At 47.4% G+C, this 23,428-nt stretch overlaps 1 protein-coding gene and 1 long non-coding RNA gene across 8 annotated transcripts in view; one reads left to right on the top strand and one right to left on the bottom strand.

Moving 5' to 3' along the window:
• FGF1 (fibroblast growth factor 1) overlaps window positions 1–23,428 on the top strand; it is a 96,900-nt gene that overhangs the window by 65,902 nt on the left and 7,570 nt on the right. For 3 of the 6 annotated variants that reach the window (XM_084780356.1, XM_084780355.1, XM_084780351.1), the window contains 2 exons: window positions 10,647–10,848; window positions 22,365–22,468. In XM_084780356.1, the coding sequence (XP_084636482.1) occupies window positions 10,680–10,848; window positions 22,365–22,468 (273 nt within the window). In that variant the 5' untranslated portion in view covers window positions 10,647–10,679. Of the gene's footprint in view, window positions 1–2,363; window positions 2,502–2,628; window positions 2,812–3,054; window positions 3,241–10,646; window positions 10,849–22,364; window positions 22,469–23,428 lie in introns of those variants that run through there. The other 3 variants (XM_084780352.1, XM_084780353.1, XM_084780354.1) reach the window with 3 other exon arrangements.
• The window catches only part of LOC311596673, a 153,749-nt gene that overhangs the window by 57,687 nt on the left and 72,634 nt on the right, over window positions 1–23,428 (bottom strand). The window contains exon 3 of one of the 2 annotated variants that reach the window (XR_014778923.1): window positions 13,704–13,855. The exons of the other annotated variant lie outside the window; for it this stretch is intronic. This is a non-coding gene — a long non-coding RNA (uncharacterized lncRNA). The remainder of the gene's footprint in view (window positions 1–13,703; window positions 13,856–23,428) is intronic. 2 annotated transcript variants of the gene reach the window in all.

A 23,428-nucleotide genomic window follows, 5' to 3' on the forward strand; every position in this document is an offset into this window, starting at 1 on the left:
CAGTATTCTCTCCATGGCATATGATGAGCAGAAGTCATTGACACATGAAGTGCGCCATCTTTTTTTTTTTTTTCTTTTTTTCTTTTTTTGGTTTTTCGAGACAGGGTTTCTCTGTGTAGCCTTGGCTGTCCTGGACTCGCTTTGTAGACCAGGCTGGCCTCGAACTCACAGCGATCCACCAGCCTCTGCCTCCTGAGCGCTGGGATTAAAGGCGTACGCCACCCCACCCAGTTGAAGTGCACCATATTGATCGCCCTGGAGCACTTGATTCTGGAAGCCTAGGAACAGTATAAGTCCAATAACTTGAGAGCTCCTTGGGATTAGAAAGCTCCTAAAGAACTGGAGAGGGAGGTGGGGATGTGGATCCATGGCGGAGCACTTACTAACCTGTGCGTTGTGATCCCTTTGGGGTCAAATGACCTTTTCACAGGGATCGCCTATCAGATATTTACGTTATGATTTGTAACAGTAGCAAACTTAACAGTCATGAAGTAGCAATGAAAATAACTCTATGGTTAGGCGGTCACCACAACAGTAGGAGCTGTATTAAAGGGTTGCAAGCAAGGTTGAGGACCAGTGATGGAGGCAAACGAGAAGACCACCCACGCAGTATGTACATGATGATGGAACATTCCAGCCCAGCAGAAGGATCCTTGTCAAACGCGGCTAAAGCATCCCTAAACGCTAAGACTCGGGTTCGTGGGATTCCAGAGCAACAGCGTGAGCATGTGCACAGAGATAGTCAAGCTAGCAGCAACCAAATGCTCGCCCGTTCCCTAGGGCCAGGCTCAGCACATTAGCTGCCTCGTAGAGACAGTGGCTCAGCACAACAGCTGTGCTCATGGGGGAGGTGGGAAACTGCAGGAAGAAATAATTTGCTAAGGGGTTATCCTGCAAGGTTTGAACTCAAGCCGAATGGTATGGTGGTAAATCAGCCAGGTAAGGGATGGGTAGAAAGAGAACAAAAAAAAAGAATAGAGTTTTTAAAAAATGTTTTAAAAATTGAAGTAAAATTCATCAGTTTCCCACCTCCCTTTTCTCCTTCTAGCCCCTGCCAGGTGCCTTCCCTCCAACCCCTTTTTTTGTCCCCACCACTCAAGCTGACAGCCCCCCTTTTCTTTGATTATTACTGTTACATACGCATGAATGTGCATTTATACACAAATACAACTTGTGGAGTCCGGTTTTGCTGTTTGCATATAAGGTTTCAAGGCTGACCACTCTTGAAATGGCCAGCCAGCTCATCCTTGGGAGAGGGTACGTCTCCCCCTGGCGGCCATTAGTTGTCTCTAGTTCTTTGTCTAGGTTGGGACCCATGACACTTTCTCCTCCCATGCCAGCATGCCCACTGACATCGCCCTTGTTCCCACCTTGTTTATGTAGCCATTTCTATTGTATAAGCGCTCTCAAGCTAGTAAGGATGGCTTAACAGGTGGCCGTAGGACGTCTGCATGGGCTATAATGCTTTTTCTGGAACTTGAAGGGTTCAACTCCTGCAGACTCTGGTCAAAGTCCACAGTTTATCATCAATGATGGAAAGCCAACTTCAGCTTGCGGAAGAGAACTGGCTTGAAAACACCAGGCTGATATGCCAACCCAGGCCAGCCAGGCAGCTCACACTTAGATCCATACAGAGCACCAAGGACACAGCAGGAGAAACGAGGAGAGCTGGGAACACACTGTCTCTCTTCCCCGCACTCAAACAAACTCTCCTTCACCGAGGGTGTGTCTGCCTCAGGACGCTCCCGTGGCAGAAATAAGGAGACCTGGAATCCTTCTTCTGGGCACTATCAATCATTTTCTTGGTCAGATAAGGAGGCTAGACTTAAGGTTCTGACTCTTGCCCTTCTGAACTCGGTCATTTTAATGGTATTTTTTCTGAAGACGTAAGGAAATAATCATTACAAATGGTAAGAGGCTTCGGGGATTGCTTCTGCGAAAGGTCTCCCTGTCTAATGTGATTGCAATTAAAATATGCATGAGGCTCTTGGCTCCGCCTCTCTGTCAATATCTGCAGGACAGCACCTGCTAATTGGACCTCCTGATTGCATGTTTCCATTGGGACAAAGAGGCAAAGATATGTGCCAAATGCTGGAGGCAGGAGGAGTCAGTGGCTTCGGTCTCAAGAGCTTCAGAGGCTAACGATGCAGGCAGCCAAGAGCGGAGTTAAATTACATTCATTCACTCACTCTACAAATATTTGTCAAGGGCCCGTTAGGTGCCAGGCATCTTGCCAGCCTCTGGGATACCATGGGGAGCGAGACAGACCAGTTTCTGCCTCCGTGGAGCTGGCAGTCCAGTCATGAAGGGAAATATTAATTAAACAATCACGAGCATGAAGGGGTAATTAAAAACTGACATCGGGTAGCTGAAGGAATGGGAGGCGGTCCTGTGAGGACAAGAGGCTTGGTTCTGAGAAGCCACGAAAGGCTTTCTGGGAAAACAAACAAACAAAACTGACGATTGATCTATGATCTAAAGACAAACAAGCAGTTAACCAGGTAGGTGGGGCAGAAGGAATAGGAAATATTCCAGACAGAGGGAAGAGCGTGGACAAGCGGCCCAGGATGGGGGTGGGGGGTGGGGGGGGGGAGGGGGCAGTGATCTCTAGGAAGTAGAAGGCAGGTTTGCTGAATTAAAGATGAGACAGGGGCAAACACACACCCGGGCCTCCAGCGGGCCTGCAGGCTGTGGCAGGGTTTGGGTGCTCAGCACAGCGGCAGGACTCCATGGAGAATGGTAACAGTGGAACGCAGGTGGCAGTGATACTCAGTACTGGCGAAGGAGCCCAGAGAACCACCATCTGACCTGGTGTGTGTGGTGTGGATGCGTGTTGGGAGGTCAGGGTCGGGGGGAAGCGTGTACACAGAGCTTTCTGGAGGAGGAAATGGGAGAGCTGAATTTTTGAAAGGTGAATACGATTAGCCAGGCTACAGTGGAGGAGAGAGAGAGAGAATGTGATGCTGTCACGTTTGGGTTAAGGCCTGGAAGAATGTGAGGGGAGGGTGGTATGGGCAGGCATAAAGAGGCCGGTAAGACGAGGCAACAGACTCAGGCAGAGGCTGGATCATGAAAGCCTCACCCGGCCATGGCAGGAGTCTACGCTTAACGCTGAAGGCAGCAGAACTCTGCGGGGGCCAAACGTCTCCTGGAAGGGGAGGTCATGAGCAGCAGGGCTAAAAGTGGCAGAAGTAAGCAGTGCTATAAAAAGAGAGCATTGCACAGGCCATAGCCAGCCAGGTAGGTGAGAGCTGCACAGGGTCCTCAGGGGCAGGGGTGGAGAAAGGGAGCTGTCTGGGAACTTTGAAAGGTGAGAGGACCTTGTTACCTCCTCATGGGTGGCAGTGGGTTCTATTCAAACACCAATCTGACGAAAGCAAATGCTTCTCTTTGGGTTGAGTCTTGCCTCTGCAATCTTGGTAACTATCCCATAGAGCAGCTGTGTTCACTTCTTGTTAAGTAAAGATTCTCAAACAGGTATTCGGTTAAAAGGGTGGCCATGCCCTTCCACCATCAACATCCTCGCTGGTAGCCTTTATCTGTCGGTGCTATCATCCAAGACAAAGATTATCAAAGGTTCTCACCGTCTTTATGGTTTTAGCTTTGTATACACTGACGCTGTGTCATCAAACCTGGAAATTTCACATCTCTCTGTTGAATGCTTCTCCGTGGCATTATGCGAAGATTCCTTTTGCCTTTAATCATTCTTTTCATCTTGGAATTATCTTATCTCATATCAATGTAGCCAGGCCAACTTTTTAACATTTTACTATTATTTGTATATCATTAAAAAAATACTTATGAGAGAGAGAGAGAGATATGGGGGTGACAGAGACAGAGAGAATGGGGGTAGTGGGTGCCTGCTTGTGTGAACGCCTGTGCACAGGCTAGACATCAGCATTAGGCGTCTTTCTCAGTCAATTTGGACAGGATGTCTCACTGAACCTGGAGCTCATTGATTCAGCAGGGTGGATGGCCACTGAGCCCCAGGAGACCTGCCTAGCTTTGCCTCACCAGCCCTAGGACTACAGATTACATCCCATGGCTTTTTCACAGACACTGGGAATCCGAGCGTATGGCCCATCCTTGAGCACCAGGCACTTTACGGACAGAGTTCTCTCCCAGGCCTTCCTCGCGCCTCTTTCCGACACAGTTAGTTTAGGTTGGCCTTGCCTGCACCTGCTCCTGTCACCTATCCCCCTTCCCCTCAGACCTGCTTAAACCTCCCACCCCCAACATTGCTCCTTCTACTTGTACATTCCGTCTGTTCTGCTGCCTTCCCTCCTCCCTAAGGCCTTTGTGTCCCTCCCATGGACTTCTTTCTACCTGTTCAGTTTCTGCACACACTCACGCTCACATAAATATGCACGTAACAAAAATGAGAAGGCGGGATCTCCGTCTGAGAGAGAATACAAAGTCTGTTTAAACCGTGTACCTCAGTCAAGTTCCATCCATTTTCCTGTAAACCTTGACAATTTCTCCTTTCTTCAAGGGTGCACAAAATCTTCTTTGGTACATGCTCATTTTCAATATCCATTCATCAGATGGTTAGTGTCTGGGTTGATTTCATTTCGTTGCTGTTGTGAATACAGCAGCAGTGACCATGGATGTGCGAGTGGCTCTGTTGTAGGTCACAAGAATCCTTTGGTTATATGCTCAGGAATGGCGTAGCTAGGTCGTGTGATAGTTGTTTTTTTTTTTTTTTTTTGAGAAACATCCACACAGATACCCATAGTCCTGCCTCGGTTTACACTCTTATCCACTGTATTTACATTCCTAGTAACAGTAACTAGCAGTCCTGATGAGACGTGATAGACTAGGGTCAGCTGGTAGGGGAGAAAGGCTCCCCCTCTCAGAGGATTAAGGGAGGGGAAGGGGGAAATGAGGGAGGGAGGGGAGGACAGGGAAGGAGGGAGGGGACTACAACTGGGATGTAAAGTGAATAAATCTTTTTAAAAAATAAGCAGTAGGGGCTGGAGAGATGGCTCGTCGGTTAAGAGCGCTGACTGCTCTTCCAGAGGTCCTAAGTTCGATTCCCAGCAACCACATGGTAGCTCAGAACCATCTATAGTGTGATCTAATGCTCTCTTCTGGCCTGCAGGCCTATATGCAGGCAGAGCACTGTGTAAATAATAAATAAATAAATATAAAAATTAAGCAGTAATTAAAAGTTCCCCTTTCCATCTTCATCAGCATTTATTATCATTTTTTTTCTTGATGACAGCCATTGTGACTGGGTTGAGATGGACCATCATTTCTGTGATGGCTATGAATGATAATCAGTTCTTAAAACAGTTATTAGTCATCTGTAATTCTACTTTTAAGAACTATCTGTCTAAGACTTTAGCCCATATTTTGAGTTGGTCATTTTTCTCTTATTTAATTTCCTGAGTCTTTATACATTCTATATACTAATTTTTCATTTATTTTTTGAGTTCTTCATAAATTCTAGATACTAATTTGTCAGCTGACAAATTATTTGTCAGCTCTCAAAGGTCTTCTTTCATGTATAAGCTGCCTTTTCACTCCATTTGTGTGTGTGTGTTTTTAAACTGAGTCTTTCTGTGCTTGTCCACAGTGTGCATGCCACTGAAGCTGGTTTGTTTTTTACCCTTTTACTTGAACATTCTGCATCCTTATATTTTAAATGTGTCCCTTCTAATCAGAATGTGTATGTGTGCATGGATTTTTAAGGGCTCCTTTAGCTAAATAATTTAGTCCATTTATATTTATTGTGGGTACAGATATATTTGGTTTGATTTAATTAATCCACTTTTGAATAATATTTTGCTTTTTCGATTCTTTTTTTTTTTCCTGGCTAATGTATATAAATGCAGTTTTATTTCCTCCACGTCACCCCTTTCACCCTGACTAGCTAGCTGAAATGCATTTTATTCATTCTTGATATTTAACATACACATCTGACTTTATAAAATATGGAGTGAGACAGCATTGCTGGAGGTAGTACTGAGGCTTCTGGGTGATTTCATTCACAGAGACATGGACAGGATACAGAACTGGAGCTGACTCCTGCTACTTACATGCTAGGTCTGAGGACCGCCTTACAGAAACCCACTATCTTCAGTGGCTTTACGCAGCTTGCAAATGCCTTTCTGCATGGCTCATCTCTGCTGCATAAACAGCAGCAGGGGTTAAAACAATCAAGTGTCAATGTTTGTCTTGTCCTTGGTTCTCAGAACCATAAGCCTTTCTCCTCAGCAGTCACCAGAGCCACAGCAAGCACAAAGGGAACAGCAGGACTCCCAAGAGTCATCTTCCATAATTGTCCGTATGTCCATATCTGAGTCTGCAACGATGACCTCAATTCTCCCTTACACAGCCAGTTAACCTTTGCCTCCTTCATCTTCTCTGTTACCATCTCTGTGATTGAGTAAGAAGGAAAGCTTAGCTAATTTGTGCCACATAAGGAAGATGTGATCATGGCTTCCAGACCACACCGGGCTTCAACTAGTTTTAAAAAGCCAAGTGCTCTTATCTCTAACAGGTTAGGTCACATTTTTACACTTTCCAAGTGCTTCTTGAATGCTGTGTTTGTTTAACCCTTCAGAGGATTTTGTGCAGTAAGTGGGGTCGGAGTCGTTAGAGGAAGCATCTCCTGAGCGGGCGGCACAGCCACGTTCCCACAGCCCGTTAGTGCATGCCCAGGGCAGTGCGGTAGATAATTGTTATCTCACACAGAAAAACGACCAGAGTTCCCAGGCGAGGGTACAGACCTCCCGCTGGTTCATGGGTCTGATCCTGAGGCCACAGCTGACTGATTTTTGCCAGCTCTAACACGGACGCTCCAATAGGTCTAGTGTTCCTCTCACTCTCGTGTCACTGGAAAACCAAGAAAATCATCTGGCTTTCCTAAAATCTCCCCAGTGTCCCAAACCCAGGAGCTAGCTTGGTGCAAACTGATGAGAGCAAGTCCACTGGGCTTGGTCTTCTCCAGTTCCTAGACAGAAAATCCCCTCGTTAGATAGCCACTAAACCAGACAATAGCAGTGAAAAGCAGGGCTTGCAAATCCCCATTATGCCTAATGCCTGGTTTCACTTGGTTAATGGATTCATTTATGGGAGCAATTTGTGTCAATCCCCAGGGAGCTGTTCACATTGCCTGCCTTATGGTTTTGCATCGTCATGCACTTCCCTCGTTCATATCCTAGCAAACAATGGATTGGCCAAAGAGTTCTGGGCTGCCCGATTCTCAAAACATAGATAAATTGTAAATAAAATCAGGAACAAGAGGTTTTTCACGTTCCTCCCTCTGGCTTCGGGTGATCCACTTGCCACGCGATCAGCTCGGTAGGGATGCCAGGCTTATTTTAAGGAGTTCACAGGTGGCTTTCAGCGTTCAGGGGCAAAGTGAGCTAAAGGGTTGGTAGAGGGAGCATCTGAACGTTGTAGCCATCTCATGACTGTCCCGCTTACAGGAGGAGCAGGCAGAGAATAGAGAACTGTGTATACTCAGTTCTCACTGTGTTCCAGAAAGGATCCCTGAGGACTTGCTGAGTGCTGGCCAAGGTCACTAAATTGATGAAGGTTCTGAGGGGATGACATCCAGGCGGCATGGCTTATTCACACATGTAAATGAGAACATGAGCCAGAGTTGGTACCTCCTACCCCATGCAGCCTATCTGCTCATCTTCACCCCAATTGGTGGAGGCACCAGATCCATGCCCAGCACTCGGAAAACAACCAAACAGCCACTCCTGGCTGGGACTGAAGAACGAAGGCCATGCTTGGTGTGTAGCTGGCCCATATCAGAGGAAATGCAAAGAGAAGCTGCCACTGGAGCAGACACTGAGACAACAGGAAAGTTCTGCTCTCCTAAGATCCACACCACCAATGGCAGCCTCTAGAGCGCAGTTATTGTATCCTGTACAGCAAGTTAAGTAGGCAACTTAGGAAGTATTGGGGATAAATATAAATAAAAAGGTATGATCTCTTAGTTGCATTGTACGGAAGTGGCATCTACAAGCTAACCGAGAGACGTGTGAAAGGAGTCACACTTGAAAGAGCTACATCAGGGAGCTGGGTTGCAGCTCAGCGGTGCAGTGTGGATGCAGAGCTGGGCAGTGGTGGGGCATGCCTTTAATCTCAGCACCGAGGAGCCAGCCCAGTCTACAAAGCGAGGTCCAGCCAGTGCTACACAGAGAAACCCTGTCTCAAAACAAACAAACAAAATATCAGTATGCAGGAGACTCTATGCCTAGCACATCACAGGGGGAAAAATAGCGATTAAGAAAGAAGTAAAGACAGGCTGGAGAGATGGCTCAAAGGTTAAGAGCACTGTCTGCTCTTCCAGAGGTCCTGAGTTCAATTCCCAGCAACCACATGGTGGCTCTCAACCATCTATAATGAGATCTGGTGTCCTCTCCTGGCGGGCAGGTAGAATACTGTATACATAATAAATAAATAAATCTTTTTTAAAAAGAGAAAAGAAAAGAGAGAGAGAAATTGCTTTTTAAAAAGAAAGAAAGAAAGAAAGAAGTAGAGTAAGGAATGGAATGAGGGTGAAAAGAGAGGAGGGGCAGGTGGGCAAAGAGACCGGACGCTTGATGTGAAAGGGCAATGTTTCAAAAATATTGAACATTTGGAAGAAAAACACAATCTGCTATGCAAGGTAGCTCCCCCCCCACCCCCACCCCCCGCCCTGCAGCTCATGTAAATAACATTTTCTGTCTCTTACTGTATTCTGTGGCAAGAACGATGTGGCATCGTTTTGTTGAGGAGCCATTTGTGATGGTCTGACTTTGAATGTAGCTTATATGTGTATTTAAATTGGGAGGGGGTTCCTTGCAGGGGCAACCCAGACAGTAGCTGAAACTGACCAATGAATAACTGGCCTGCGGGTCCACAAGTCCGGGGATGTATCAGTTATATGAAATGTCAAGAGCAGAGAAAAAAGGTAGACACTTCTAACTCAAGCTACTTCCGGTCACAAAGACAGGTTATCCAGATTGATGCTTTGGTTTGTGAGCGGCTAGACTCCCATGAGGACTTGTGTGGGACTCAGTAAGGCATGGAACGTGGGCCTCCGGCTGGTCTTGGGAGCTCATGATGTCACCGGTAGAAGTTTCTTCTATGGAATCCTGCTACGGAGTTAGCCAAGGAGGTTGTTGGAGATGGCTAGTGTTCAGATCGTGGTGGTGGACTAAAACATTTGATGCAATGGGTAAAAACCCCACTTGTGTCACAATACTTTCATATCAAGGTCATGTACTCTCCTCCTAGCAATCAAGGACAAACTTGGCTTTGTGCTCACACACTCATTCTGAGACCGAGTTTCTTGCTGTTGCCCTTGCACAGGCAATTTAATGCCTCCACACTTTTATGTAATTTTTTTATAGTGGGAATATTAGCATCTACATTAAAGGTTACAGTTAAGTTAATAAATATTATCTTTCAGTACAAAATATATTGTTGGTGATGATGATCATTGTTATTATAAGACAACTACATATACATACACACACACACACACACACACACACACACACACACACACACACACATATATGGAGAGAGAGAGGGCGCACAGCTACTTATAGGTGAGACCCACATTAGCTCCTTGCTCTTTTTAAAACAAGAACAAAAACAAAAAACAACCAAACATATCAAAAACAAAAAACTTTCTCTTTCTTTATAGTTACCAGAATTTTCTTCTCTTAAATGGTCAGGCAAATATATGACTTAAAATTCTATATTTCATTAATTTTGTTTTCAAATCCCCAGTGTCAATAAATGATATATTTTACACCAATATGATTTTATATATAGTGCATATGTGTATGTATGTATATGTATACACACACACACACACACACACACACACACACACATATATATATATATATATATAAACTGTCCCATGATAGGCTCTATAAGTATAGCTTATATTAGAAAATAATTAAGATGAAGATGATCTGGGTACAAGGAGAGACCTGATTTCCTCATATGACAAAAGAGTCTGTAGAAGACTATGAGACCAGCAGTGGCCAGGCACAGCCTTCAAGATGTTCCGTCTCAGACAGTATCCTGGGTCCAGTGCTTGCTCTTTTAAAATCCCCCAAGCCTCTGCCTCCTTCCTTTCCCACAGCAAACTGAGAAGGCCCCATACATGTTAATCTTCTGGTGCCCCTGCTGGAACCTTGGTTCACAGGTGTCCAATTGCCTGGGTCATCTGTGACCTCTGACCCACTCTGGCTTGACAGTACCTAGTCAAAACAATGTGAGGGTGGAAGGCAAAGCCTCAGCCTCAGCCTCTTGGCTTCTGTGGGTTTCAGCCAGACCCCAGGTGTTATTTTAGTACAACTTCAGTCTTGAGGATGTGTATGGACCAGAAGGAGGGACCAAGACATATTGTTTTTCCTCTTCACCAAATGATTAAGTTTGAAGTTCTACTCTAAAAAACAAAACTAAACTAAACTAAACTAAAGAAAATTGGCTGGAAAACTTCTCCCAGGCTAGGGACCATCCATCCCTCTTCTCCCCCCCCCCCCGGCCACTTCACAGGCCTGTCCACTTTGGGCATCACCTGAGGAGTCCATCTGTGGCCTTGCATGATCCTCCCCTTCCTGTATCCGTCCATCACACCTTTACCGGAAGAGTGGTCTACAGGCGTGTTTAATTTCTTTCAGTCCTGAGAGTACCACGCCGGTCGCCGCTGAGCCATGGCTGAAGGGGAGATCACCACCTTCACAGCCCTGACCGAGAGGTTTAATCTGCCTCCGGGAAACTACAAGAAGCCCAAACTGCTTTACTGCAGCAACGGTGGCCACTTCTTGAGGATCCTTCCTGACGGCACCGTGGACGGCACAAGGGACAGGAGCGACCAGCACAGTAAGCAGCCATCTGGATTGCGTCCACACCTTCCTGTGTCCTCCCTAGTCCAGCACGGGAGGAGGGCAGGAACTGGGGACAGGTGCCCACTTTCCAAGGCTCTATGTAGATGACATACATATACCAAAGGGCTCTGGAAGACAGAAAACTGTGGGCTACCACTTAGCTAATTACATCTTATCGCAAGCTTTCAGCAGGATTCTCTGCTGAGCTGATATAACCTTTACCAGAGTTCAGTCACTGCAAGCCCCCTCCCCACCAGGTTTCTATAAACTAACAAAAGATCAGCCCCTCTCCCCGAGCCAGACAAGAGCCTGCTCACCCCATGATGGGAAAAACCTCTCTGATAGGCAGGGACGGGAAATCCTGCACCAAGATACGGGCTCCATTTCAAGTCAACAGACTCTCCAGGTGATGTCTCCACTGGGCTTGATTTGAGAATCCTAGTCTCCAACCACAGCGTAACACATCATAAATTATGCAGCTTTTCCTGCAGCACGTTGTGCAGATGTGGTTGTGTGCAGAAAGGAGTTAAGTCATTCTCCAGTCGCTAATGGAGCCAGAGATGGGAGCCACAGAGGCAGAGGTGGACAATTCTGAGCTTTCCCAAGCAGCCTGGCTTTCAGACCACGTTCATAAATGGAGGCATGACTGGTGTGTGTGCGCATGCGTGCATGATATTAGGTGTCTGCTCTCTACTGAGAGTCAGAGATGCCCCGAGTACCACTAAGGTATAGATGTTGTAGGGGGAAGCCCCACTTAGAGGCGCAGCAATCTCAAGAGCCATACGTGCTGCAAGCTAAGAGAGGAAGTCGAGACATGAAATCAAGGATGCTAAGAGAACACGGGTAGAAAGCAAAGTTCAATGGGACTGGCTTGGAAATCCGACGCAGACTGCTGATGCAACAGCTTCTGTGTTAGGCGTTTAATTATGCCCTGTGTAAGCACCGAACTTTGTAGACTCAGTGCAGTGATGGCTTCAGGGGTACCACCCTGTGCGGTCTCAGCCGGCTCTGTCCCCCACTTCCCCAGAAAGGCAGGTGCTCAGGCTTGCCACTGGGGTAGACTTATGATTACGATCTGGGGGTTTTGTTTTGTTTTGATAGCTTGTTTCGTAAGTGGGCCTCCCACATGTTTTCCACTCTATGAAAAGTAGGTACCAGAACAAGCCAAGAATAGAGCTTCTAAAACATAAAAAAAAAAAAAAATTTTAAAAACCAAGTTTGAGCTGGGGCTTCAGCCCAGTTGACAGAGTGCTTGCCTAGCACAGGAATCCAAGCGGCATTTAAACTGGATACAGTGTCACACATCTATAACCCCAGGACTCTGGAGGTCGAGGAAGAATAATCAGAAGCGAAGTCATCCTATGGCTCCATGCTTTGAGGGGTCCTTAGACTAGAGACCCTGTCGCACATAAGGACTTAGATTTTAGTTCACTGTAACAAGCATGGCCTGTGTCTGCCCACACAACCCCTGGGAACAAGCTTTAATTTCTCTGAGTTTTAAATGTTTCTACTAAGTCTTATCAATTTTCTGAACTAAGGGGTGATCACAGTGATGTGCTATTTAAGGTTTGCCTAGTTCCTGGAAACCTTAAACTTCGGGGTAACAAGAAGCTATAATTACTGGGTCTTCCGGACAAAATGTCACAGGCCTTCACTATGCCCTTTCTATCATTAGCAGCACTGGCTGTCTCTGGGTGCATAACACTGGGGCAGCTTGCGGTGGGATTTGGCTAGAGGGCTTAAGCTCTCAGAAGCCCCGGGGAACCCACCACAGCTTGGTAGGAGAGCTGTAAGAAAGTATGCACCAGAGACACGCTGGGGGTGCTTGTCCTGTGAAGTCGGGCACAAATTTTCAGGCCTTATTTTTCTGATTAAAACATGAGAATACTGATGACGGTTTTCTTGGGAGAGTACAATGAGGTAATATAGTAAGCGTTCGAGGCACAGTGACTGTCTGGCCCAGGGCAACAGTTCAACACAGGCTGGCCAGTATTGCTGTCACTGTCACTGTCACAGACCCACCACAGCATAGGGACATGTAATGTGATGCTAAGGCACTTCTTTAGCCCACAAAGAGCTGGAGTCTGGACTCGGGTTTTTAATTCAGAACTTCTCTGTCAACACTCAAAGCAGTTATATGAGCTAATTATTTGCCTACTCTGAAACTAAGAACAAAGGCCAAAGGGACAGAAGTCAGTCCTGAAGTAAATAGGCCGCGAGCTGCCCTGTACCAGTTGGAACCACAATGGACAACCCACCTGCACCCTGCAGTCAGGGCCCTGGAATGCTGGTGCCCGCGCCCTACTCTGCCACTTTCTAACCAGACAATTCATATTCTCTCTGTTTCATATGAAACATTCCATGAAAGAAGCTTCAAGTTGTCCAGCTGATGATTTTTCTGACCTCCAGTGTCCCCAGAGGCCTAATTTTGGGCTCTGAGATTCGGCTTCCTCCCCTGTGCAATAGGAATGCTAGCCTCACTCTGCGTCCCCCACACCACCGATCGCCTGCCACAGAGAGCCTCCTGGGCATGGATGAGCTCCCTCAGTGTGGCTCTGTCGCCCCCTTCTGCCCAAAAGTGGCATTGCTGCTCTGGGCCTCAGGCCTCAAGAATCTTAAGAGTCAGCTTTGGGCAGTATGGAGTGGAAGCCTCCCCAGCCCCCCAGAACCCTAAACAGCGCACATAGTCTGCCAAATGGAACTTTATTCTCTAATAATATTCTTGTCTGAGCAGGACAAGAAGCCGTGGAGACCGGCAGAGCCATACTCCAAAGCTTCCTGAAGGCAGGGCCCCCCTAAGAGCCAGTCAGATACTTAGGTAAATCATAAACTTCACAAGATAGAACTTGCCTAGGAGCCCAGTGTGTCTCTTTGTCCTCAATGAGCTGACGTGCTGTGAGCGAAGTGAGGGGATTACCCAAAGTCCTCTGTCTTGGGAGAGAAGGTTTCCAGGTACCTTATCCATGGCATCAACTTCTAGAGGATGCTGTACACTGACTTTCCTGAAATAGACAGAAGCAAAACATATCTGCCAGATCCTGAAGAGAAAGGGGTCTGAGTTTGTGCCTTCACCAAGGCTTGGGACGTAGCTGCAGGCAACTGTTCACACAGGATGTAGCGCTAGCCACACTGCCATAGTACCCACAGTAAAGACAAGCAGACAGATGTGGTTTGTGAAAAGATTACTTTTTGATTGTTTGTTTTGCTTTTTGTTTTTCGAGACAGGGTTTCTCTGTGTAGCCTTGGCTGCCCTAGACTGAAAAGATTGCTTTTGACAGCAGAATGCCAGCCCTGAGAGACAAGTAGCTAAGTGTTTGTTTCAGACACAGGGTCTATGGGGGATGCCACACACCTGTGCACCTCTCCTTCCAGCTACACCTCTGCATTTACTCATGTGGTTATTTACTGGACCTATCTCCCGCAGCCCCACCCCTACCCCCAGTACAAGGACTTCGGCTCTTGATGCTCCATACAGCAACTCTTGTGTTTCGCGTATTGTCTGTCACTTGGTTCAGTGCCCAGTAAGGCATCAATTTGATGAGGCACTGACTTGTATTGCTGGCAGGTAAATTTAAACCCAACAATATCCGAAGGACTGCCTGTCAAGCACTGACACATGCCGGGCTCTGCACAGACGGCCATCTGCAGCTAACAACACCCTTGGAGGTCACTAGTCATCTGCTGGTGCCGAACACCCTAACGCTAACAGGATGTGACCAGCCCCCAACAGGCACAGCTTGTGGAGCCTCTCTCCTCTGTTCTAATGCTAACCTGCTTCCCCTGAGGGCCCTATCACCCTGATACTAACGCCATGACCCTCAGCACTGTCACCCCACAAACTAAATCCACTGGCATATGTGTCCTATCACGTAGCACAGGCAGGCCAAAGGCAGGCTGATGTCCACTTACTATATTTACCAGATCTGTGTCACCCTGTGGCAGTTACTTTTCTTCTATGGGCCTCAGTTTCCTTGTTTTGAAAGCAAGAACGCCTACAGTGAAAGGTGACCTTTCTAACAGTGTCCAGCACACTTCCGGCCACCTGAATGATCAAAACAGTGGCCGTCTCCGTCATCGCCACTGTTCTCCTCCCTAGGTTCACCGGGCCTCCCCATTTAATGGCCTCATAGCTGGCCATTACGTAAATGTTAAGCTGTTCGTAGAACTGCCGGGGACTTTACATCCCAGCTTCTCTGTCTCAATTGGTACCCAGCAGAGAGCCACAGCCCTTCCCACTTAACTCCCCTGGCACAGACACCACCAAGGCAAAGGCCAAGAGTTCTCTGCTTGTCTGCTCGTCCTGCTGGCGTTTCCTTCCTGGAGCAGGCATGCTGGGACATACCCATCCGTGAAATCAACAGCTGGAACAGCAGTTTTAAAGAAAGGAACAGCACATCTCTGAGCATCCCTAAGATCTAGCCTCCCGGTGGAGTGCACAGGCCCTTAACCCCCCCAGCAAGTGGGAAGGAGACTGGGGGTTGGGGGAAGGGCGGGATCCTCGGCACCGCTCGCCATACAGATGGAAATGTTCTTCAGCAGAGTGTGTGCCAATCAAATATTTATAAATCTAGCCACATCCTAAAGGCACCAGGGGAGTGTTCTGGTCCAGAGGATCTTACAGCATTGCCCTGGATCCAGGCAGACCACACTCCAGTGAAATCCTTCCCTGTATGCTGTTTGGGGCCAGTCCAGGCTTCCGTTGTCTGGTCTGATGGGACTCCAGGTTTAATGGGAAAGGCATTCTATTCCCCCACCAGCTTGGACTCCAAGTCAGAACAGCTTTCCAAATAACCACATTGGGGAGGTCTGGGCCCTGCTGCTGTAGCCAGAGAGAGGGGGGGGAGCAGGCCTAGAGGGAGAAATGTCCCCCCCAACAGGATGTTCCAGCCTGCTATATGTGGTGTATCAGCCTCCTGGGTCCCTGAGTCTAACCCAAGACCCCTTATTTGATTGTAGAGAAATTCTTCTAGAGATACTACAATATACATATGAAAATACATATGAGTGCACACACAGTCTCTGGACTAAACTGGACTAAACTGGACTAAATAAAACATTCCCTGACTTTTTTTCCAGATGTTAAAAGACAAGACACCTTCACAAATGCTAGCAAAAAAACTCTTTTCCATCACACACACACACACACACACACACACACACACACATACACACACGCTCAAAACCACTGGAATTTTCCCCCCTCCGGTCCATTTTTCCCCTTCTCCGTCTTTAATGTTTTGCAAAGCCTGGTTTGTGGTTACACTTTAATTATAAACTCCACTGACATAAAACAACCTGGCTGAGTTCTGAATGAGGCTGACCTCACTCTGAGTAAACACAACCAAGGACGGGAAGTCTCCAACCCAGAATAAACTGGGCACGTAATCTCTGTGGCCTCTCCCTGGGCAGCAGGCAGAAAGGGCAGGCTATGCCACACACGAGCAAGGCCCTCCTCTCTGGCTTCCTAGCCCAAGATACCAGCTGTCACCTTAGCTGTAAAAATGCCTAGTGCAGGACAGTAGTGGACATGGGGTGTGGGACCCAGAGCTCACTGCTCTTGGCACTGGCCACCTTGGATTCTTTTTCCTTCTTTCTGCTCTTCGAGAGCCAGGGATTGTGTGCTTCTCCGTGAACAGGCTACTGTTAGGACCTCACGGAAGCTTATAGTCACAGATAGGCAAACAGGCGCCAGCTATTCCTTAGGCATTGGGCACGAGAACCCAGGTGGAGGTTGGTAGAGCCACTGGAAAGTGCTGGGCTCTTCTTCAGGAAGGGGCTGTAAGCATGCAGAGACCACAGAGCATTGAACTGTGAGCATAACGCCCAGGAGCACGGGCCACTGAGGGGATTTTGTACATTTCAGGCTGATCTCTATGTTCCATATTCTCAGACCAAAACTCTTCAACATCGATGCTTAGCACAAAGGAGGTCCTGAGTTCAATTGGCCAGCACCAAAAAACAAAACCAGGAACCAAACAAAACACTTAAAGGTACAACCCTGGGTTCTGCTCAGAACATTTAGGGTCATTAGACCCAACAAATAGTTGGAGACAGCACTCCTTCCTGGCCATTCCAGGACTTGGGAGCCTGAGGCAGGAGAATCACTGCAACTACCAGTGAGCCTGAGCTATATAGCCAGGTTTTGTTTTTGTTTTTTTGTTTTTTGTTTTTTAATCTACCACAAAAGGCTTTCCTAACTCTCTTCAAGTCAATTTTTATAAGGCTCTGAATTTCTCTAAAAGAGTTTCCTATTGACCACTAAATTGCCTGTAGAACGTTGTTTCCTGTTCTGCTAAATCAAAATTTGCTGTCTCTATTTCAGAACTAGGCTAAAGGAAGTACTCAAGGAGCCACAGACTTTGTTTTTCTGTAATAAACAGCTTGAAATGCCCAGGGCTGCTGTCCTTCCTGCTCATAGACAGCAGGGTCTCCCTCCTTGTGAGGGCTTTTGTGACCCTCTGTCCCAATCTGTCCCACCACCACCATCACCACCCCGGTACCTCTGGGTCCTAAGAACATTCACTTCTTATGGAGCCTTGTGCTCAAGCCTGAGATGAGTCACAGATCACCTCAGAGGTCACCAGAGCAAGAATCAAATCTTTGGGCCAGCCAGACGGCTCAGTGGGTAAAGCACCTGCTTGCGAGTCTAAAACCTGAATTTGTTTGTGTTTGTTTTTTGTTTGTTTGTTTTTTTGTTTTAATAGAATCCATGTAAAAGTGAGAGAACTGACTCCACACATCCACTGCTAGGGACAGGGCTTTAAAACATTTCCTCCCCTGGAAGGCAGGAAGAGTTATGGGAAATGGTGACGCTTTGATGAAAACTTTGTAATAGCTCATGTGCATGTAGTTAAAATACAAAAACATGCACTCGATACAGACCAAAGTCCAGCAAATGGCATCAGCCCAGGACCCAGTGATAGTTGCAGAATTGATTTTATGGAGATAGAGAGAGCGTGAGGACGAGCCTGACCCTCCTCTACAGGTCCCCAGTGCTCTGCCATCTTTTCAGCCTCCCCAGGGCAGCTACCGGACACACCTGGCTGGTATCTAGTGAGCTTGATACTTTGTACACGTCTGTTCATGAAGATGTACTTATGTCCCTGCAGTTAGCTCCTGCTTTTCTCTAGAACAGCAAAGGTGGGAGAGATGACAGAGAGAGGGGGGGGGGATGGGAGGCGACATTTAACTGTACTTTTTACTCTTTTATCTGCCTCTACGATTGAGCTCCCGAGACATAGGTCTGTGTGTCTGTTTCCCTAGTCCTGTGTAGACGAGCCCTAAAGGTAGGGATCCTGTCTGGCTCTCAGAACAATGTTAGCACACATGGGTGTGTGCACACAGGACACTGAATGGGCTATGTGGCCAGTCCCTGCCTCTTGCTGAGGTCATACTTCCTCCTCCCTCGATCGATCGTCCCCAACAGCCAGCAGCTGAGGGTGTAGGTCCATAGAACTAGGATGAAGTCCCCACCAAAGGGTTGGACACCCAGTCACCATTGTGAGCAGCGTAAGCTGGGCACTGTGCCTCGCAGCCAGCCCAGCTCACAGAAATATATGTGCAGGAAACTCAGCCAGAAAGAAACCCAGTGCAAATGAGCTACGAAACTTGGACATCCTGGAGAAATAATATTTATAGAGGAAAGTCTTGAGCCGCCTCTCGCCAGCATACCATCCCTGGCTGAGGGCTGAAGTCATGTGCTAGGCAGGCCCCCAGATCTTGTTTACCTCTGTGAATCCTTTCCGAGGCCATGATGGGATTTCACAGAAGGAAAGATCTTGCCCTCACCTAGCCCTGCAGCAAGAGACGGAACTAGGAAAGTAAATGTTTTAAAAACAAACAAACAAACCCTTCCTCACCGAGTGTGGTGGCACAAACCTTTAAGTCTAGTACTTGGGCCACAGAGGCAGGAGGATTGACAGTTCAAGGTCATCCTTGGCTACATAGCAAGTTTGAGGCTAGCGTGGGCTACGTGAAACCTCATCTCAAAAAAGAAAACAAAAGACTAATTTACCGTGGGATCCAGGGATTAAACTCAAGTTACCCTGTCTGCATGACAATGGCTTTTACCCACTGAGCCACCTCACTATTTTTCTTCACAGAGTTGTACAGACATCTCTACTATTTTCGATTTTCAAAAAAGAATCTTCCATGCTCTTAGCCTTAATTCTTCTACCTCCACCCCACTCCCTATCCAGGCCTTGGGCTCTAATAATCTGCTCACTGTATTTATAGATTTGCTTATTCTGGGCTTTTCATGTAACTGCAATCAGAAAACATGTGGTCCTCCAGGGCTGTTTCCAAGACTCAACCTATGTCACGGCATGAGCTTCAACCGCATTCCTTTATATGGCCATACCATTCTGTCCCCAGGAGGTTAATATCATTCTTAGCCACGTGCTTCACAGACTGTCACATCTGGAGAGAACTTGATAGACATGGAACCCAGACGTCTACCAAAGTGCCCAAGATAGGTTAAGAAGCCTGACCAAGGCCACTCCTCTAGCTGGGGGCAGAGTCCAGCTGCCAGATGTATGCCTGTCATCTTGACCCCATTAATTCCAGAGAATGTGTTGGACACACAATTCAAAGACCACGGCTTGTTGAGGATGGCTTGGCAAAGCCATCTCTGTCAACATTGGCCTGATGACATTCACTCGGCGGATACCAACTAGACACTGAGTATAGGACAGTGTAATAGGAAACACTGGGGACCCAAGGAGTCAAGACAAGACAGACAAAATTGCTTCCCTTCCTTCCTTTCTGCTTTCTGGATAATGCTCTAAGCAATAAACTAAGCATATGCTGAGTATATGACAGGAACAAGCAAGTAAGTCAAGTGAGAAAGGGAGGATGCTGGCACTAGGGCGGCATGGGCAGGACCAAGGTCCCACAGGCAGAGTGTCATGGCCACTTGACAAGCTTCTCTGAGAAGATATTTAGGCAAAGGCCTGAAGTAGGAAAACCAGCCTTGTAAACATCTGGAGGAAGAAGGCATAGCATGTGCAAAGATCCTTGGGTACAAAGGAGGTTGGCGAGGGCTGGGGCAATAGTTCAGTCAGGAAAATGCTTGCCATGCCTGCAGGAGGACTCAGGGTCAATTCCCAGAATGCACGTGGAAAAGCTGGGTGCAGTGATGACGCACACTTGTAGTCCCAGTGCCAGGGAAGACAGCCGCAGGAAGATCCCTAGGCTCAGTGGCCACAGCCTAGCCTAATCAGAGGGTGCCAGGCCAAGTGAGAGACCTTATCTCAAAAAACAAGATTGCTAGATCTCCAGAGACAACAGTCATGACTGTTCTCCTATCTTCACACTCGCATCTGCACAACACACACACACACACACACACACACACACACACACACACACGAACTTAAAGTGAGCAAGTGCATGGTCTGAGCTGGAGAGAGCAGCTCCCGGATGGCCTTTGGCCTGTCATCTCACGTCCATATTCTCAGGGGTGACCAAAGCTAGAGACACCAGAAGGAGTGGCAGTCAGTGGCTCCCAGCTCCCTTCCTGTCCTTTGAATAAACTCTGCTCACCACAGGAAGTGGGAGAGTCTTGAGTCTCTACAGACTTACCTGGATGATGAAGTGCATCTCCATCTAGGGCTGACGTAAATAATTATGTGTCACTCGTGGTGAACCAGAGGACGGTGAAAGCAAGGGGCAAGGGGGAACCACCACCACAGCTGCCACAAGGTGGCCAACTGTGACGATACACACAGCTACAGAATGGAGCACAAGCCAGCTAGCAAATCAAACAAGCTAGAGGCTAGAGAGATGGCTCAGCAGCTAAGAGTGCTGGCTGCTCTCCCAGAGGACCTGCGTTCGGTTCCCAGCACCCATGGGGAAGCTCACAACTGTCTGTAACTCCAGTCCCAGGGCATCTGATTCCATCTTCTGGCCTCCATGAATACTGCACACAAGTGGTACACAGACACACATGCAGGGCAAACACTCAGACCCAGAAAACCTCAACAACAACTGAGAGCTGTTAAGAAAGAACTGGGTGAAAGGAGAGTGCTGTCACTGCTGTAGGAGGGGGCCGATGCACTTGGCAGTGCATGCATATCTAGAAGAACATCCGTGTGCCATCTCTAGGAGTGGCTTTCTGTGCGCTCCCACCTCCCAGGATGAAGTTATATACAGGAAAGGGGGGGGGGGCAGGATCTCAGACACTGGTGCTGCAGATCCATTGTGCGGGGGGGGGGGGGTAGGGGTGCACATGGGCCCATGGAGAAATCTGTCAAGTCCATTGGCCTCCAACCCGGCCTTATGTATTGGCCTGCCACTCAAGTCCTGGTTTCATTATGAGTAGAGGTGAAAGACCACCCCTCTTAGCTCTTAGCTGCACTGTTCCTGTAACAACCCTGACCCCTGCCCGGACCATGGCTACCACTAATCTGCTTTCTCTACTTTGTTTGAACCTCTCACTCCGAGGCATAATGACCATTGGTGACAGTCTGGAGACTAAAAGAAATTGTCCAGAGGAGTCTGGAATTAAGCCTAGCTCCCGAGGATGAACCATCAATAGCCCTTACTTCCTAGGTGAAGAAACAAAATAATAATTACCCACAGGGTATTAGCCTCTGATGTGTCCAGCACTACTCAAGGCACTTTGGTAGTACTGACCAGAGCACATGGCGGTATGTGTCTCAAGTGACTCGCATTCTTTGCTTTTAGTCTTAAGGTGTCTCGGCGTGGGTTCCAGGATTTTTAGGAGCTGCTCTCTGCATTGGAGGATGTTTGGCACATGCTTGGCCTCTGCCCACTAGTCACAGTACCCTTCTCCCCCCGCCCCCCAGGTATAATGCCACAGATGGTCCCCAGGCTTCCCCAGGTATCCCTTGTGGAAGAAAATGGCCCTCAGTTGAGAAGACTGCTCTTGTCCCTGCATTTATGGATAAATGGGTAACTCCTTTCTCCTCTGGAGCACTTCCTCTCTTCCAGAGCCCCATTTGGGATGCCCTGGAATTTGAGGGGTTCACTGAACTTCATTGTGGGTGAGTCCTGACACTCAGGAACTCTCTACTCTCTAGGAAATGAAGCATCTCTAGGTTTAAAATATTAACGATTTGCCAGCATGGCCCTCTCAGCCTCCGAGGTGTGGCCCTATCCTTCAGAGTGACAGCTAAAGCAGCCTCCGCTGCCTGTGCCACAGAACTCCAAGCACCCGGGAAACCAGTATCACTTCTCACTGTAATTATTTCCCCTCAGGTGACAGGGAGCGGACAGAGGAACTGAGCAGGTACACACAGGGCAGATGGGCTGGCAAGCCAGCCCTTGCCTCTCTTTTTCTCTGGAATGTGATTCTGTCGGACAGCTCTCCCTTGGAGCAGAAACGAAGGGAAACTTCTGTTTTGATTCACCAGGGGGCTCATCCTCAGGGCTCTACAAAAAAACGAATAAGCAGGATTTTCCATGGCCAACTGTTTCTGGCTGCAGGGCTGTTGGCAAAAGTGCAGTATTTGTTGATTTTTTTTTCTTCTTGTGTTATTTTCATTCCAGTTCAGCTGCAGCTGAGTGCGGAAAGCGCGGGCGAAGTGTATATAAAGGGGACGGAGACCGGCCAGTACTTGGCCATGGACACCGACGGGCTTTTATACGGCTCAGTAAGTATGAGGCCGACGCCTCCAGCCTACGCCAAGGTTTGAGGTTTCCAGAAGTCTTGTTATGCGGAGTGATGCAAAATGAAACACCATCAATTAGTCTTTGTTTGTTGTTTTTTCCAGTATGATTCCCACCCTCTGCCTTTGCCTTATTTTAGGCACAGACATAAAAGGGCCTCCTGTGGTATTCTCTCAAAATATTCAGATTATCATAGAGACGGAGAGGAGAGGAAGGGCGGCTGGTGCCCCGGTGACCTGCCGGGCACTCGGTTCAGAACACCTAATCCTACTGTGCTCATTCAATCCAACAATGTCGCTTGAATTGAGTAAGGACTATGTATGTCTCTTGATGTTCTGCCTGTGGGGGGGGGGGAGCGCTTGTGTGCACATAAGCACCTGATGGCCAGAGAACTACCTTGGGTATCAGTCCTCAGGTGCTGTCTACCTTAAAAAAAAAAAAAAAAAAGAAAAGAAAAGAAAAGAAAGACAGGGTCCCTCACTAGCCTGGAACTTGCCAAATAAACTAGCCTGGCTAACTAGAAAACTCCAGGGTCTGCCTGTCTTCCCCTCTCCAGTGCTGGGACAAACAGACACCACCGTGCCTTTTTTTTTAATGTAGGTACTGGAAACTGACATCAGGTTTACTGTGTATGCTATCTCCCAAGCCTCTTAATGCTTTTTCAAAAATTAAAAAAGCAAGGTTACAGGCTGCAGAGATTAAAAGTACTAGCTGTTCTTCCAGAGGTCCTGAGTTCAATTCGCAGCAACTACATAGTGCCTCACAAACATCTACAATGAGATCTGGTGCCCTGTTCTGTATACTGCATGGCAGAGCATTCTATACATAATAAATCTTTAACAAAAACAAAGTTACAGTAGTTTAAAGCTTAAAAAAAATTAAATCGCATTAAAATTTGAAGATAATCTCTTCTGCTCCAGAATCATCTAAAAATATTTTTTTTT

Source organism: Acomys minous (assembly GCF_964271855.1).
Source record: "Acomys minous genome assembly, chromosome: 4".
In the NCBI taxonomy this organism is placed as follows: domain Eukaryota; kingdom Metazoa; phylum Chordata; class Mammalia; order Rodentia; family Muridae; genus Acomys; species Acomys minous.